The 15,808-nt window shown below is 42.7% G+C and overlaps 1 protein-coding gene across 2 annotated transcripts in view; it reads right to left on the bottom strand.

Moving 5' to 3' along the window:
- The window catches only part of LOC140077901 (ubiquitin carboxyl-terminal hydrolase 12-like), a 44,955-nt gene extending 30,488 nt beyond the window's left edge, over positions 1–14,467 (bottom strand). The window contains exon 1 of one of the 2 annotated variants that reach the window (XM_072125503.1): positions 14,079–14,467. In XM_072125503.1, coding sequence (XP_071981604.1) covers positions 14,079–14,126 — 48 coding nt within the window. In that variant the 5' untranslated portion in view covers positions 14,127–14,467. The remainder of the gene's footprint in view (positions 1–14,078) is intronic. The other variant, XM_072125504.1, reaches the window with a different exon arrangement.
- Positions 14,468–15,808: the final 1,341 nt, after the last annotated feature.

The following is a 15,808-nucleotide window of genomic DNA, read 5'->3' as shown; positions in this document are numbered from 1 at the left end:
ACAGAGCAGACAGTCTCTTCTACAGAGGCATTTTTCCATATTAACATTCTGTAGTGAATGGAAAGGATACTCAATAAAACCTTATTAGCAAAACCTAAACCAATGGAGACCCTACATAGAAAAGTATTAAGGAGGGAAGTGAGAAGAATGTAAATTACTCCTATATGATAAACATAGGGCTGGATGCCAGGACCTGTATTAGTTATACTGTCACACTAAGAGCTTGTAATGTTGTACCTAGAGACGTCCTCAGCCTGTCCCTCATTAAATTTTATTAATAGAACAATGATGTGGAGGCACATCCCAAAATTCTGGCAATCCTTCCACACAAAACTAAACTTGTTCAATTTTATGGCTATAAAAATATTTGACTATTTAACATGATGTGTTTTTTACTTTTTTCATGCGAATTGTGTAGGCTTATGCTTTCTGGGAAATTGACTTGTAGAAAAACTGACAACCATCTCAAACCTTTTCCAGTTGTGAACTTCTCATAAACCATTACAGGATTGCAAAAACTACTGCTTCTACAGAGGCGGCGATACCTGCTGATGATCAATCACAGACAATGGATCAATTCATATGGATTTTTTTAAACTGCATTTAGGCCTATATTTTTTAAACCCTTATATTTCTTAACTGCCAAGGAAGAGCGTTTGTTTGGCCGTCTTATGAAAGCTGGTCATATGGTAACAACCCAGACTGGAGATACATTTAGGTGGTGATATCTGACAGCAGCTTTGGAAGAGGGGTCTAACAGGCTGCCATATAAAAAAATAAAATAAAATACACTGCAATACAGAAAAAAATACTATATTGTACAATAGAGGCTCTCAACCTGTGGGTCGCAACCACTATTTCACAGAGGTGGCCTAAGACAATTGAAAATATGTGGTTACTAATGGTCTGCGGAACAAGAAACGACAAAGCAGAGTGACGGCTCCCACTGGAGTTCCTCCGCTGCTCTCCATCTACCACGCAGTCTGCGCGGTCTGTTTTGCGCAAGCGACATGTGACGACATGTCCCCTAAGGAGAGTGATGACCCGGCGCAGGTGGCACATGATGTCTTTGTGCGTCACAGTTCAGCATCACAGTTAAGGCAAGAAAAGAGAGAAGACGTAGGGAGGAACAAGGTATGTAAGTTTTTTCTTCCGTATTCTACTGGGGGCATCACTGTGACTACAGTGGAAAAACTAAAATTGCAAACAAATTTCTAATTGCAAAAAATGCAATAGTTTCTTTGTCTAGAAAAAGTTAATGGCACTAAATGGCCAAGTGGTCGCACATTTGAAGGCTACTTAAAAGCAGAAGATGGTCGAGCATAAAATTTAGCATTTGGCTGTCCAAGGAAGTTTAGAACAGCATTCCAGAAAATGGACCCACACAAATCAGGGTATCTCTGAACTCTGGTACATAGAAAGGTCCACCTCAATAACCAAGTCATGTATAATATTAGGGATGATGAGACTATCCCTCTGGGTTTTCTGAATTGAGGAAAGAAAATTATGGGGAAAAACTCAAACTGATCAAAAGATTTTCCCACTTACTGTAAATACTCAAATATAAGCCGAGTATTTCAGCACAAAACGTGCTGAAGAAACCCAATTCTGCTTATACTCGGGTCTATAAAAAAAAAAAAAAAAAAAAATCTATACTCCCCTTTCTGACGCCCCAGAATGTCAGCATAAACGATGTAGTCAGCAAGCAGAGCCGTAGCATCGAAGGAAAAAAAGAAGACCTGTTAAGGGGAATCTTAAAGACGAGTACAGTTTTTGGTGGGCATCCTGGGGGCAGGGGCTGGGTGTCTATATCCTAGAGGGCATGAGGCTGGCTAGCTATATACTGGGGGGGGGGGCAAAGAGCTGACTGGGTAGCTATATACTGGGAGGTCAGGGAGCTTGCTGGCTAGCTATATACTGGGGGGGGGGGCAGGGAGCTGGCTGGCTAGCCATATACTGAGGGGGGGGGGCAGGGAGCTGGCTGGCTAGCTATATACTGGGGAGGGCAGGGAGCTGGCTGGTTATATACTAGAGGCCATGAGCTGGATGGCTATATATTGGGGGCATGGGCGGAGGCTGTGACCAATGCATTTCCCACCCTACCATACTCGAGTCAACAGGTTTTCCCAGTTTGTTAAAATTAGACTCAAATATATACGGTATTCACTCGATTGCTCCAACACCACCATCCAGTTCCACCTTGATGGTCTCTGTATACTACACAAGACTGTGGCAACCACAGAAGTGTATAGTTTGTGAAGATCAGTGAATGTCAAGACAAGTAAAATAGACACCAATAGGAAGAGATATGCAAGAGCCAGACCTATAGCTGTATGCCTTGCCAAAGACAGACAAATGATGGGCTGTCGAGAGGTCTTTGGCGTGACAAGACCACCATGGTGGGCAAGTGATATCTGCAGGGTGATAGAAGGCACTTATTGACTTAAAGCCATTACCAATTCAATCCCCCGGCTGCCGTCATGCCATATATTACATCTTGGATGCATTAACTGTAGCAAGAAGCAATGACTTGTTTACACACGCTCAATGGGAGACGCTTACCAGCAAGGGCTCTGGCTCATAGCACAGACTTGAACGTTTCATTGGGATGGAGATATCACTGTAATGCAGGAAAGTAATTGCTTTAATAGTGTGAAAGCGTGCCAGTCTCACAGCAACTCTGGGAACGCAAGCGATATGCAACATGACACTGGGAAAGTCATTGCTACGACACATTGAGGGGAATATACAGGGAAATATCTACGATTAGGTACTGTAGACTTCCTCATTTACTGGGATTATGGGATTGTTGCAGTTTTCCCCGAATAACCATTGAGTGAGGTTTACATCCATCAGAATCTCAGCAGGACAACACCAATTGCTGAATGCTCATATTGTAAGAGAAATGTCACCTTATAAATATATATTGTTATCTGAAACATCCAGCACAGATGGGAGGAGGGGCATCTGCTAGGCACGAGTGATCCAAAGACTGTAACCCGATTACCTCCATCACTAATGCTGGTCCATAGGAAGCTTCTAGTAAATAAAGTAGCATCGTCCTCTAGGACATAACTGTGGATATAACTACCGGCTGTTACCCAAACAAATCACTCAAATACTGACAATGACCTTGTCAAAATATTGTTCCCCACCAAAATAGGTTATGAAAGGTTCAAGATCAGGATATTCACGTAGTTTATTCAATTGAAAAAGACACCTCCGTAAAATTCAACCAGGGAAGGGAAGAGATTGGATGAGGAAGGGATTTAAGGGAAACAATGCTATATTATAACAAAACCGTCAATGTTATCGATTGCTTGATGTAAAAAGGCATCTAGACCCTTCTTGAAGCTCTCTGCTGTCCCTGCTGCTACCAGCGCCTGAGAGACTATTCCCCAGATTGGCAGTAAAAAAAAGCTGTGTCTCCTCTGGTGATTAAACCTTGTTTTCTCAAGACGAAGACAGCACCCCCTCATCTTTTGATTTGATTTAATCTGGAATTTTTGGAATCTGGAATCCACTGTATTTTTTGTATGGACCATTCATATATTTATATAAATTAATCATGTCCCCTCGAAGTCGTCTCTTTTCCAGACTAAATAAATCTAGTTGTTTGAATCTTTTCTCATAACTGAAACCCTCCATATGCCATTTTCATGTCTCTTCGTTGAACCCTTCTCCAGATCCAGGACATCATTTTTATGGACCAGTGCCCAGAACTGGACAGCATATTCCAGGTGAGGCCGAACCAGTGCCTTGTTCATACCACTTTTGATACATAACAAGATGTTGTTGGCTTTAGAGGAAGCTGATTGACATTATATGCTGATCTTTAACCCCTGAAGAACACAGGGCTTTTTCGCTCATTTCTCGCTTGCCACCTTCAAAAAAACTTTTTCATTTTCCTATGTACAGAGCTGTGTAAGGGCTTATTTTCTGCATGTCAAATTTTTCTTTTCAGTAACCTTATTTATTATTCCATGCCGTGTACTGGGAAGCTGGAAAAAAAATTCCAAATATGGTGAAATTGGCAAAAAAATGCATTTGTGTCACTTTCTTGTGGGCTCAGTTTTTAAGACTTTCACTGTGCAGTCCAAATAACACCTCTGTTTTGGTTTGGTGCCATCACAGGGATACCAAATTTATAAAAGTATTGTGTTTTAATCCATTTTCCTTAAAGGGGTTGTCCGAGTTCTTGAAAAAAAAGCTAAAAGTGGCCGGGACAGGGCTGCTTAAAAAAAATAAAGATGTACTTACCTCCCGGTGCCCTCCCGTATCCAGCGCCGGAGCAGCGCTGGATTCAGCTTCCGGACGGCCTTGGCCGGGCACGCCTATCCGTCCCTATACACAGCATTGTGTATGGGGGCCGTAAGGTTGTCGGGTCCGGCCGGAACGGAGTCCTGCGCTGCTCCGGCGGCCATGTTTGTTTACATGGCGCCCGGACCGGAGTGACAGCAGCGCTGGATACGGGAGGGCACCGGGAGGTAAGTACATCTTTATTTTTTTTAAGCAGCCCTGTCCCGGCCACTTTTAGCTTTTTTTCAAGAACTCGGACAACCCCTTTAATTAAACAAATGTGTAAACAAAAAAAATAATCTGACACTTCTAACTTTTTCATACTTCATTTTTTTTAGACCCTCTAGGGTACATTAACCCTAAATGATCATTCCTACCATAAACTGCAATACTTCTGGTCTTGAAGTATATGGCATTTTTACACAGTATTCATTACAATGAACCACTGGCTCATTGTAACAAAACTGAAGACAGCATTGGGTCCGACGAAGACCTGAGGCTGTCATGGCAACTGATCGGCGCTCTCTGATGACTCCAGGGAGAGACAAACAGAACCATGGCGGCCGCGCCCACGTGCCACCATTTTTAAAATGCAGACAGTGGCATTGGCAAGGTTAATTTGGGTTGCTAGCACCAACCGTGGTTATTAGCGGTGGGTGTTTGCTGCAATATACAGCAAACTCCACCTCCGTATGAAGAGGGCTCAGCCGTGAGCACACTTCATACAGCACCCACACCTCTGTGTCGTACATGTACGATGCCGAGCAGTAAAGGGTTATTTATGATCTTTTAGTGCACTTATGTACTTCTAACCAAAAGAATTACTACCCCAAGGACATACTGTATGTTGCATGTGGATTATTAGCCCCAAGGTGAATAATCTTACATTTATCTACATTGAACCAGTGTTTTCCAAGTGGATGACCAAACACTCAGTTTGTCACCCTGTATCCTATGAACATCCTCCATAGACTGTATTACACTACACAGCTTGGTGTCATCTGCAAACATAGACACAGTGCTATTAATAATAATAGTTAATACTAAACTTAAAAAAATTGTGGGCCAAACACACCTAGCGCACCATTAGCGTTCATAAACTGAGGGAGTTAGGAATAGACACCTACTAACCTTCTCCAGTTGAGCTTGGTACCAGGCACAACTCTGAAATAAAACCTTTGTGATCGCAGCCTGGTCCCTTCCTCTGTGGTGCAAGTGGCCTCAGGGGTTTGTAGTAGCGACAAATGGACATAGGGCAGTGGTGGCAAACCTATTGCACGGGCACCAGAGGTGGCACTCAGAGCCCTCTATATGGGCACCTGCACCCCAGGGAAAAGTTTGCAAAACAGGACTCAAGGCCTCTTGCAGTCCCGGGCAGCCCAGGACCCTAGGAAGCTACAATGATAATCCAAACTTCTCCACCTTTCTACTGTATTGGTGTCCTCAGGTGCCTATACAATTTAAACCTGTGAAGGTGCAGGGAGTAATAAGTTACTGCTTAAATTGTGGCGTTGGCACTTTGCGAAAAAATATGCAGGTTTTGGTTGTAGTTTGGACACTGTTTGCCATCACTGACCTAGGGCAAGTCGATGACATATCCCAATGGGGGTGAAGAATGGATGTATTAGAAATGGCGCTGATCTAATATATTTCCAAAATGGTGTAAGACTAAAGGTTTCGCACCTCAATTAGATACAGGCATATACCCTGGAGCTGGAGTAAGACCAATATGTCTGTTCTTATTCCTCCAGAGTATATACAGACCTGAGGAAGCACCCAATTGAAGTATCAAACACATAGACTTTGTTGTGCACCATTTTGGCAATATACATTTCTAATATTTCCATTATACACATGCATGATAGATCGGTTATATGCAGACTGAATGAGTGAGGAAAACCAGTCACCAGCTTCTACCCCACTAAATGACTAGCCCCTGAGGTACAATATGAATATCCTTTGTAGAATTACCTTTTACTGTTAAATTTCACTCATTTACATTTAAAAACCTGGCATGAGCTGGTCGTCTTTAAGGTTCTGATGCCTTTGTTTTTAAGAAAAAAAAAACGTTATGCAAATGAGCCTGAGGAACTTCCAATAAGACCTTTGGAGCCCCTCAGGCTCATTTACATAACTTTAAAAATACTTTTTTCCCCTTAAAAACAAGGGCATCAGAAGCTTAAAAAAAGAGCAGATCCTGCCAGAGCGGGCACATACCATCAGGTAAGTGTGCTTGGTTTACAATCCTTCATCCTGGTGGTAGATGTCCTTTAACAAAAAAAAAAAAAAGCTTGTAGACACCTCTTATGATGTCTTATGTAATTTGGGTGTTAAGTCAGGGACTGCCTGTATCCATTATTTGTGGGACAGCACATTCTGAAAACCCAACATTATGCAAGGGAAAAAAAAATTAAAAAGTCTTCCAGCGAAATCACATGAAGAAGAGAATGAGTGGTGTGGAAGTGCGTGAGGGTATGCAGTAACAGGAGACGACTAGACAGGTATCTGCCAAACACAACCCATAGTCATTCTTGCCTCATTCTTGCCGTGTCAGCAAGTCATTTGCTACACAACCCAAAGCAGAGAATTGCTTCAGGGATTAGGGATGATGTATGTGTGAAAACAGTAATGCTTACACATTACCCATAACATGCCTCGCTGAAGTAAATGCATAGCTATTTAACCCTTTATTGCAGGCCTTTAGAATTAGCAGGCATAGTCAGCGTTAGCTTTGAGCTCTTCAAGTACTATACAAAAGGCCCCTTTTACATGACAGTAATGGCGACCCATTGCTAGAAGTATGAACACCAGCTAGCATATGGCTGCCATAGAAGTGAATTTGTTGTAGCATCATTGTGGTTATAATTTACTTTAAAGGGAACGTGTCACCTACTCACCTCACTAAACTAACAGACCACTCAGGGGAGGGGGTCCTTTCTAGCACAAAATCTCTCTAATATACCTAAAAGACAGACATAAAAAGAATCCGCCAAATCACATGAAAGTGAGCAGAGCTAGACTGAAATTGGGAGCGTACATTTAGACACTTATATCTAGGGCGTTGTAGCAGCTACAGCCATGGTTCCGGTATCAGATCAAATCATTTTATATTTCTATCAGGCTTGTGGTTCTGCGAGTTCAGAGATGAAGGTTTGCGCAAGTGACGACAAAGTTGGAAATCTGAGTTGCAGAAAAAGTTCCAATTCCCACCTTTTTCTTTGTCTGTATCCCTGGTAATTTGCATGAAAGGGGATAATTACAGAATTTCAAAATTGGACAGGGTTGGTGTTTAAAACTGTCCCATGAAAGAGGAGTGCAAATGTTGGGATGTACTCCAATGGTTGCAAACTGTACTACAGGCGGTTCTAGCAGTCAAGTATCAGTCCCTATGGTCTGTAACTTTGCAGAAATCTCCATTCAGTCCAATGTTGCCCTTTAAGGAGTATCCCCCTTAAAGAGAACCCGTCATGCAAAATAACCCCCATAAACTAAATATATTTTCATAAACTGCCATTAGAGAGCATTGCTTCTATCCCTTTATTGTCCCTCTACATGCCTGTAAACCTAAGCAATGAGGTCCTAAAGCTGTATGCAAATGACCTGTGAAATGTCCAATGAAGCATTAGCTTATTCATGAGTGGGAGGCACAGCCACATCCCCAGTGCTTGACTGACAGCCTGTATAATGGTGTGAGGCTGTATAATGATGTGCTTCCTGGTGCTGGTGGCCACGCCCCCTGCAGCCTGTGTGTGCATGTGTGTGTGTTTAGGAGAGATACAGCAGCTCCAGGCAGCCATGTTACAGCAGAACATGTCAGATTCATGTGTAGCTGATGTCTGTGTCTCTCACCTGTATATTAGGAGGATGCAGCATGTCAGCAGATGCAGCACACACCAGCCATGCTTTACTATACATTACACACAGACATGAGCAGGGGGAGGAGAGGGGAGGGGGAACAGCGGTGACATCACTGCCTCTGACCATGTGACCAGCCTCATTTACATAATAAAGAATAGATGATTTTACAATGAATAATGTATGAAATAACTAGATAAAGGCTGGGATGGGATCCTAGTGAGCTGCTCCAACAGGTAGTAGTGACAGGACAAGTGACACAGACCTGATGACAGGTGTCCTTTAAGAAAAAATTCTTAAATATACTCAGGATATCAAACCAAATTTCAGATATAATTCCAACCCGTCTCTATCAGTCCTTGTATATACAATTTTGGTTGTCCCTGGATAGAACCGTTAATCTTCTGACTATGGTCAGATAAATAACTGTGGAAAATTAAAGTGTATGTTCACAAATGCCAGACGTATCACAGGCAAAATGGGTGAGCTCGAGGCTCTGGTATTAGAGGAACAGTTGGATGTTGTTGGTGTAGCGGAGACATGGCTCGATGCATCACATGATTGGGGTGTTAATATTCAAGGTTTTACACTCTTTTCGGATAGACAGGGCAAATAGGAGGGGAGGTGGTGTATGTGTACATGTAATAGGAGGGGAGGTGGTGTATGTGTACATGTAATAGGAGGGGAGGTGGTGTATGTGTACATGTAATAGGAGGGGAGGTGGTGTATGTGTACATGTAATAGGAGGGGAGGTGGTGTATGTGTACATGTAATAGGAGGGGAGGTGGTGTATGTGTACATGTAATAGGAGGGGAGGTGGTGTATGTGTACATGTAATAGGAGGGGAGGTGGTGTATGTGTACATGTAATAGGAGGGGAGGTGGTGTATATGTACATGTAATAGAAGGGGAGGTGGTGTATATGTACATGTAATAGAAGGGGAGGTGGTGTATGTGTATATGTAATAGGAGGGGGTAGTGTATGTCTGTATATCAGAAGAGACAAAACCGATTGTGAATGAGTCAGTGGTCTCAGAAGAGTGTGAGGAGGCTGAAACTTTGGGGTTGAAATTCAAAGCCAGAAGAGCTCTGAGAAAATTATTTTTGGTGTAATTTATAGACCCCCTAACATCTATGAGGAAATAGAGGGTCACCTATATAAACGGATGGAGCGGGCTGCACAGGAGGAGACCGTAGTGATAATGGGAGACTTTAACTCTCCAAATATAAATTGGGGTCAGGGCTCGTCTTTATCTGTGAAGGGGAGACATTTTATCAACTTTCTGCAGGATAATTTTATGCTGCAACTTCTAGAAGATCCCACAAGAGGTGATGCATTGTTGGACCTTGTGATTTCTAACAATGTGGAGTTTGTCCAAAATGTCAGTGTCCGGGAACAGCGATCATAATATAATTATTTTCCTCTTAAACTTTAAAAAGCAGAAACAGGTGGGAAAATCGAAAACTTTGAATTTTAAGAGGGCTAATTTCCAGAAATTCAGGGCTGCAATACAGGATATAGACTGGGATCAGATACTGTCACATGGTGATACTAATGTTAAATGGGAGAAATTCAAATCTATCCTGGGTTTTTATACTTCTAAATTTATTCCAATAGGTAACAAGTATAGATGGGCGAGATTACACCCCTCGTGGCTTACAGCTACAGTTAAAAGGGCAATTAATGAGAAAAAGAGGGCATTTAAAAAATATAAATCTGACGGCTTCCAATACTTAGAAAAATTTTAGTGATTTACGGTATTACTTTTTTTTTTATTGAATAACTTTTTTTTACTTTTTCACTTTTTTTTACCATGGGACATGAACAAGCAATCATCTGATTGCTTGTTCATGATAATATTCTGCAATACAGAAAAGAATTGCAGGGTATTATCAGTGTCAGCCTATGCACTTGCATAGGCTGGCACTCTGCCAGTAAGATAGACGTGATAGACGCCATCTTACCGGCAACTGATCGGCGACCCACCGAAAACTGTTCGGGGGGGTGGGGCATCGTGGGGAAAAGACCCCCCTCAGATGCATGTTAGGGTTAAGGGGGTGTAACGGGTTAAGCACCCGCGATCTGAGACAACTCTGATCACGGGTGTTACACTGGGTGCTGGCTATCAGTCACAGCCGGCACCCTGTGTTTCCCGATGCCGGTTTGGCTCAGATCTTGAGCTGAACCGGCATCAGCTCAGCGTCCGATATATCGGACTCTGAGCGTTAAGCGGTTAAAGTTTGATAACTTTCTTTCTTGTGCAAACCCCTCACAGGCCTTGCACATTGGCAACCACTTTTAAAAGACAAAATCTGTACCAAGTCTAGACACAGAAAAACAAAACACTGGATGAGAGGAAGATCAGATTTCTGCATTAAGGCTAGGAAATAAAAATGTAAAAATTCAAAAGTCGGGAACCGCAACGTAGGAGGCAGCAGGATACAGATCACAGAACTCTTTCTTTACCAAAGCTTTGCATTTTACAGCGAAAGTAAAAATTTTGCTGGACAAGAGAGTCCTGGTACCAAGGTGTTACAGTGCTACTACCCACAGTTAAAGTCACGTTTAGCCCTCACTTGCATGGCAGTATTTTTTCGGCTGATCCTGCGGATAATTTGCCAGACAAACTCTTAGAACTACTTGTTCTTTTTGGATCAAATTGATCAGGGCAATCTAATTAGAAACATGTGTAGTAAGTGTCTCTGAGGAATGTGTAGTCACATTGACACATTTATTCATTATCTGTTTCTTTTGGAGTAAATATTTGTGTCAGTGGAGGACAGGGGCGAGATAAGACTACCATGAGCTCTGGGACAGTATATAGCCTTGTGGGGGTCCACAATTTATATTTTTAATGGTTTAACCCTTTCAGGACCTTGCCCTTTTTTGTTTTTTTCATTTTCATTTTTCACTCCCCATGATCAAAAATCCATAACTTTTTTATTTTTCCATGTCCAGAGCTGTGTGACATCTTGTTTTCTGCATGCCAAATTACACTTCATAGAGATGGTATTTATTATTCCATGCCGTGTACTGGGAAGTGGGAAAAAAATTCCAAATGCAGTGAAATTAGAAAAAAAACGCATTTGTGCCGTCTTCTTGTGGGCTTGGATCTTACGGATTTCACTGTGCACCCCAAATGACATGTCTACTTTATTCTTTGGGTCAGTGTGATTACGGGGATACCAAATTTATAAAGGTTTTATAATGTTTTCATACATTTAAAAAAATTAAAACCTCCTGTACAAAATTTTTTGGGGGGATTTTGCCATCTTCTGGCGCTAATAACTTTTTTTATTCTTTGGTGTACGGAGCTGTGGGGGGTGTAGTTTTTGCAGATTTTTGATGACGTTTACAACGTTATCAATTTTAGGACTGTTCGACCTTGTGATCGACTTTGGGCGCGATTTTCCGTTAAGGAATTAAACGCAGTGAAAAAAGGTTATCACATTTTGATAGATCGGGCATTTTCGGACACGGCGATACCTAATGTATTTATGATTTTTACTGTTTATTTATATCAGTTCTAGGGAAAGGGGGGTGATTTGAGTTTTTAGTGTTTTTTCTTATAATTTTTTTTTTTTTTACTTTTTTATTTTTACTATTTTTCAGACTCCCTGATAGCACATTGTAATGCATGGGATAACCCGAAGTAGCCTCGGGTCTTCGTGAGACCCGGGCTACCATGGCGACGGATCGCCGCTCCCCGATGACATCACGGGAAGCGGCGATCCTCGAAAAGATGGCTGGCACCGATCGCGGTCGTTACCGGTAAGCCTTTGCTGCAATATGCAGCTAATATTTACTGGCTATGGAGAGGGCTCAGCGCGTGAGCCCTCTCCATGCACCCACGGCCGACCCGTGACGTGCTATTACGTCACGGGTCGTGAACAGGTTAAAGGGGTTGACCACTTTACCTTTTTGTAATGTGTGTGTAAGTGTGGGGCGCAGGATATTAGGTAATTTACCAATATACATCTCTGCATACATGCTCTGCTTTCTTGATATGTAAAGTGAAGCCAGAGGATGTATCTAACTATAGAGGAATGCAGCGGGATACACTGCTGCTCTCCGTTGTAGGAATACGCCACAAATACTTCTGAAATGTACCAAGCTAAAAGATGCTAAAAAGGAGCATTTATGCTTTTCCAGAAAAAATTAAAGGAAACCTACCACATGATATGGTAGCTGTAAGATGGAAATACAGAGCACCAGCTCAGGGTGATCTGGTGCCGGAGCTTATTTTTGTTAGTGTCCTAAACCGCTGTATCGCGGTTTAAAACACGGTTTAATCTTTTTAGCCAAAGCTGCTTCGGTGCACGGTTGCGCGTCTCTCCTTCACTTTCTATGAAGGCGCGCGCACGGTCACACGCTTGGTGCGCCGAAGCAGCTTCGGCTATAAAGATTAAAACACGTTTAAACCGTGATACAGCGGTTTAGGACACTAACAAAAATAAGCTCCGGCACCAGATCACCCTGAGCTGGTGCTCGGTATTTCCATCTTACAGCTACCATATCATGTGGTAGGTTTCCTTTAAGTGCTACCTCTGAATCCATTATTAGGTGACATGTCCCCCTCTGATCACTAGATGCTGGAGGCGAGCGCTGTGTTCACCTATATTCTATAGGCATTGAAAAGAGCAACAGGTTGCAAGCTCAACTGGCTGCTTCATCGGTAAGTGGGAACAGGACCCATGTTCTTGTGATTGATGGGGATCCCCTGAGCACAGGAACAAGAAACTTAGGCCAACCCCTTTAACCACAGATTAAAAAGTAAGAGCATGGAATTGACAACTGCAGATAATGACTGGTCATTCCAGTCATATAGAAACGAACCTACTCCAGAAGAGCATCACCACTAATAATCAACAACCTGGATTTCAGCTAGAAAGACTAAAAATTAGTAACAATTTGTAGCAAAGGTATGAGATCTATAGAAATAGTTATATGGGTTTAAAATCACATCATAGACGGAAATCCATTTGCACCCGACACAGAATGAAAGTCACAAGAATTGTAGGCTGTGTTCACACCTACATCAGGACATACTTTGTTGCATTATAGGAAGAAAAAGGAAAAACAAAAGTGCAGAAGGATGAATTCTATGCATTCGCTTACACCAAAGTTGGCGATTTCTAAACTCATACCAGAGAACACAAAAATATGACATTTTATTGGGAACCAAAACACCTTCCTTATAATGCCCTAGCAATCACATCACGTAGAGGTCTAGTGGGTGGTGCAAAGAAATGGCTGATACAGCCGCTGCCTTGAAGCACTGGGGTCCTGGGTTCAAGTACAAGACCATCTACATTTTTGAATAACATGTTATTCAAAACTGAAGTGATGATTTTAAACAATTCTTTTTTGCTTCTACATGGGTTTTCTCTTAGCACTGAAATGTTCAAAACGTATTGGGGCAATCTCATTAGAAATGTGCGTAGTAAGTAAATTTCACATTGTGAGCCCCTGCAGTGATGATTCTGTGAGTTAGCGCTGGTAAATGATCCAAGACAAGTGTGCACACTACCCAAGACACATACAGTGGGGGAATCCTAAACATGTGACCCTTCAAGGTGTGACAGGGGCTGAAGTACATGCAGGGAGAACTACAGAGCCAGGAGTGGGCACATAGATAGATAAATAGAAGAGGGGTGTGTTACATGGTCAGTCATGGGTGTGATCGGATGGCACGTAGCTGATGCCCTGACATAAAGCAACTATGATCATCGCCAGCCAGGACATAACACTCTAGGCTGATGTAACATGTGACAGCGCTGTTGCTTTGCAGGGTGGTAGACATGTACACAGCCAGTCATGTATACAGGTGCCCTCCTGCTAGCCCACTACATCCTAGTCTGCTCGCCCCACCTCACCCTGGTAGAGAGCAGTGCCAGCCTCCCGTGCCCGGCCCTGGCACTCACCATCGTACAGATCGAGGCGATCTTACGGACGGTCATCAGTACGTCCATCCGCCTTCCTCCACCGTCGCCATGATGAACCGGAGTTCGGCCCTTGATAGCCGCAGCAGGGTCACCGGGAAAGCGTTCCGCCCGTAGCGGTGCTACATCGAAAACGTGCCGACCGGAAACATGGGGATAGGGAAGTGGGTTCCTTGTACAGACGTTCCACGGGGTGTATGCTGTAGTGACTGTGCGGGCGGCGGGTGATGTGTATTAGGGCTGTATAGGATCTCTACAGCTACATGTAAGGGCGGCTATCGGGCCCAGCGGAGGGCTACAGTCGGGTGTAGAATGGTGCCGCCATGACGTGAGGGTCACGTGGTATCGGCCCGTCACGTGACTGCTTCATCACCTCTACCTTGTTCCGTACTCGTCCTTGTAGTCGGGGCTTTGGCGTCGAGTTTATTAGTCAATGGAGAGGAGAGGGGGTAGGATCTTCTAATACAGGAGTGCTCAGGAGCTGTTCACATGTGTCAAAATGCACAGAGATGTTATCAGATTTACACTAGCTAATTTAACCTAAATTTTTATTAACATGGAAATTGCAGTTGAGCTGTTTGTAGATTTAGGTCTGTAAATACCTCAATTTTACCCACAGAATAGCTGCGGACCCGAGTAGTAAGACTAGGTAGTATGCCAGCCGTTAGGAGAAGAAGATAACTTCTTTATAAATTTTGCATTTGAGACTTCATTGCATGTTCCAAGAATAGACTCCATGCAGATTTTCTGCTATTATTTGTGCCATTTGGTGTAACTAAGATCTAAATTTTGCTTACCTGAAAATTTCTTTTCCTCGAAGTCCAAAGGCAGCACTGATGGGTAAGAGTCTGGAGTCCTAATTATGACAGAAGAACACAATAACAATGTTAATTAACAATAAATTAATTAACCGACTGCCCTATAAGTATCCTAGGAGTCAAGGAAGAGGCGTGTTTTATGCAGCAAAAAAAAAAAAATTTTATTGGGAGGGAATATAATAGTGCTGCCTTTGGACTTCGAGGAAAATAAATTTTCACATAAGCAAAATTTAGATCTTCCTCTCGTCCTACAGGCAGCACTGATGGGATTTAGGTAGCAAATCAAAGGGGGGGACAAATTTTCGAAGCCACTGTAGATAGCACCGATACGCCAAAGGCTGAGCCAGCTGAGGAGACGTCCAGCCTGTAATGTTTAGCAAAGGTATTAGAAGAAGTCCAAGAAGCTGCTTGACAGATCTGATCTATAGAGAGCATTGCATACTCTGCCCAGGAAGTAGCAGTAGATCTTGTAGAATGAGCCCTAATCTGTAAAGGTGAAGGTTGTCCCAAGGCTCTGTAAGCCATAGAAATACTCTGCTTTATCCATCGAGAGAGAGAGAGGCTGCAGAGGCCTTCATCCCTTTTCTTGGACCTTGAAATTGGAGAAACAGAGATTCAGATTTTCTAAAAGATTTTGTCTTCTCTAGATAAGTCAAGACAGATCTAACATCCAGAAGATGCAAAACTTGCTGATGACCATTAGCAGGAGTTGGACACAAAGCTGGAAGATAATATTCCCGATTTAAATTAGAAACTGAGGCCACTTTAGGAAGAAACGATGGAACTGTTCTTAGTATGATGCAGTCTGATCTTATCTGTAAGTATGGCTCTTTGCAGGATAAGGCTTGCAGCTCTGAAATTCTTCTAGCGGTGGAAACAGCAACTAAAAAGAAG

The sequence above is a fragment of the Engystomops pustulosus genome, chromosome 9 (assembly GCF_040894005.1).
Source record: "Engystomops pustulosus chromosome 9, aEngPut4.maternal, whole genome shotgun sequence".
NCBI lineage: Eukaryota > Metazoa > Chordata > Amphibia > Anura > Leptodactylidae > Engystomops > Engystomops pustulosus.
Note: the sequence above shows the minus strand (reverse complement) of the source record. Positions and strands in the feature narration are given on the sequence as shown.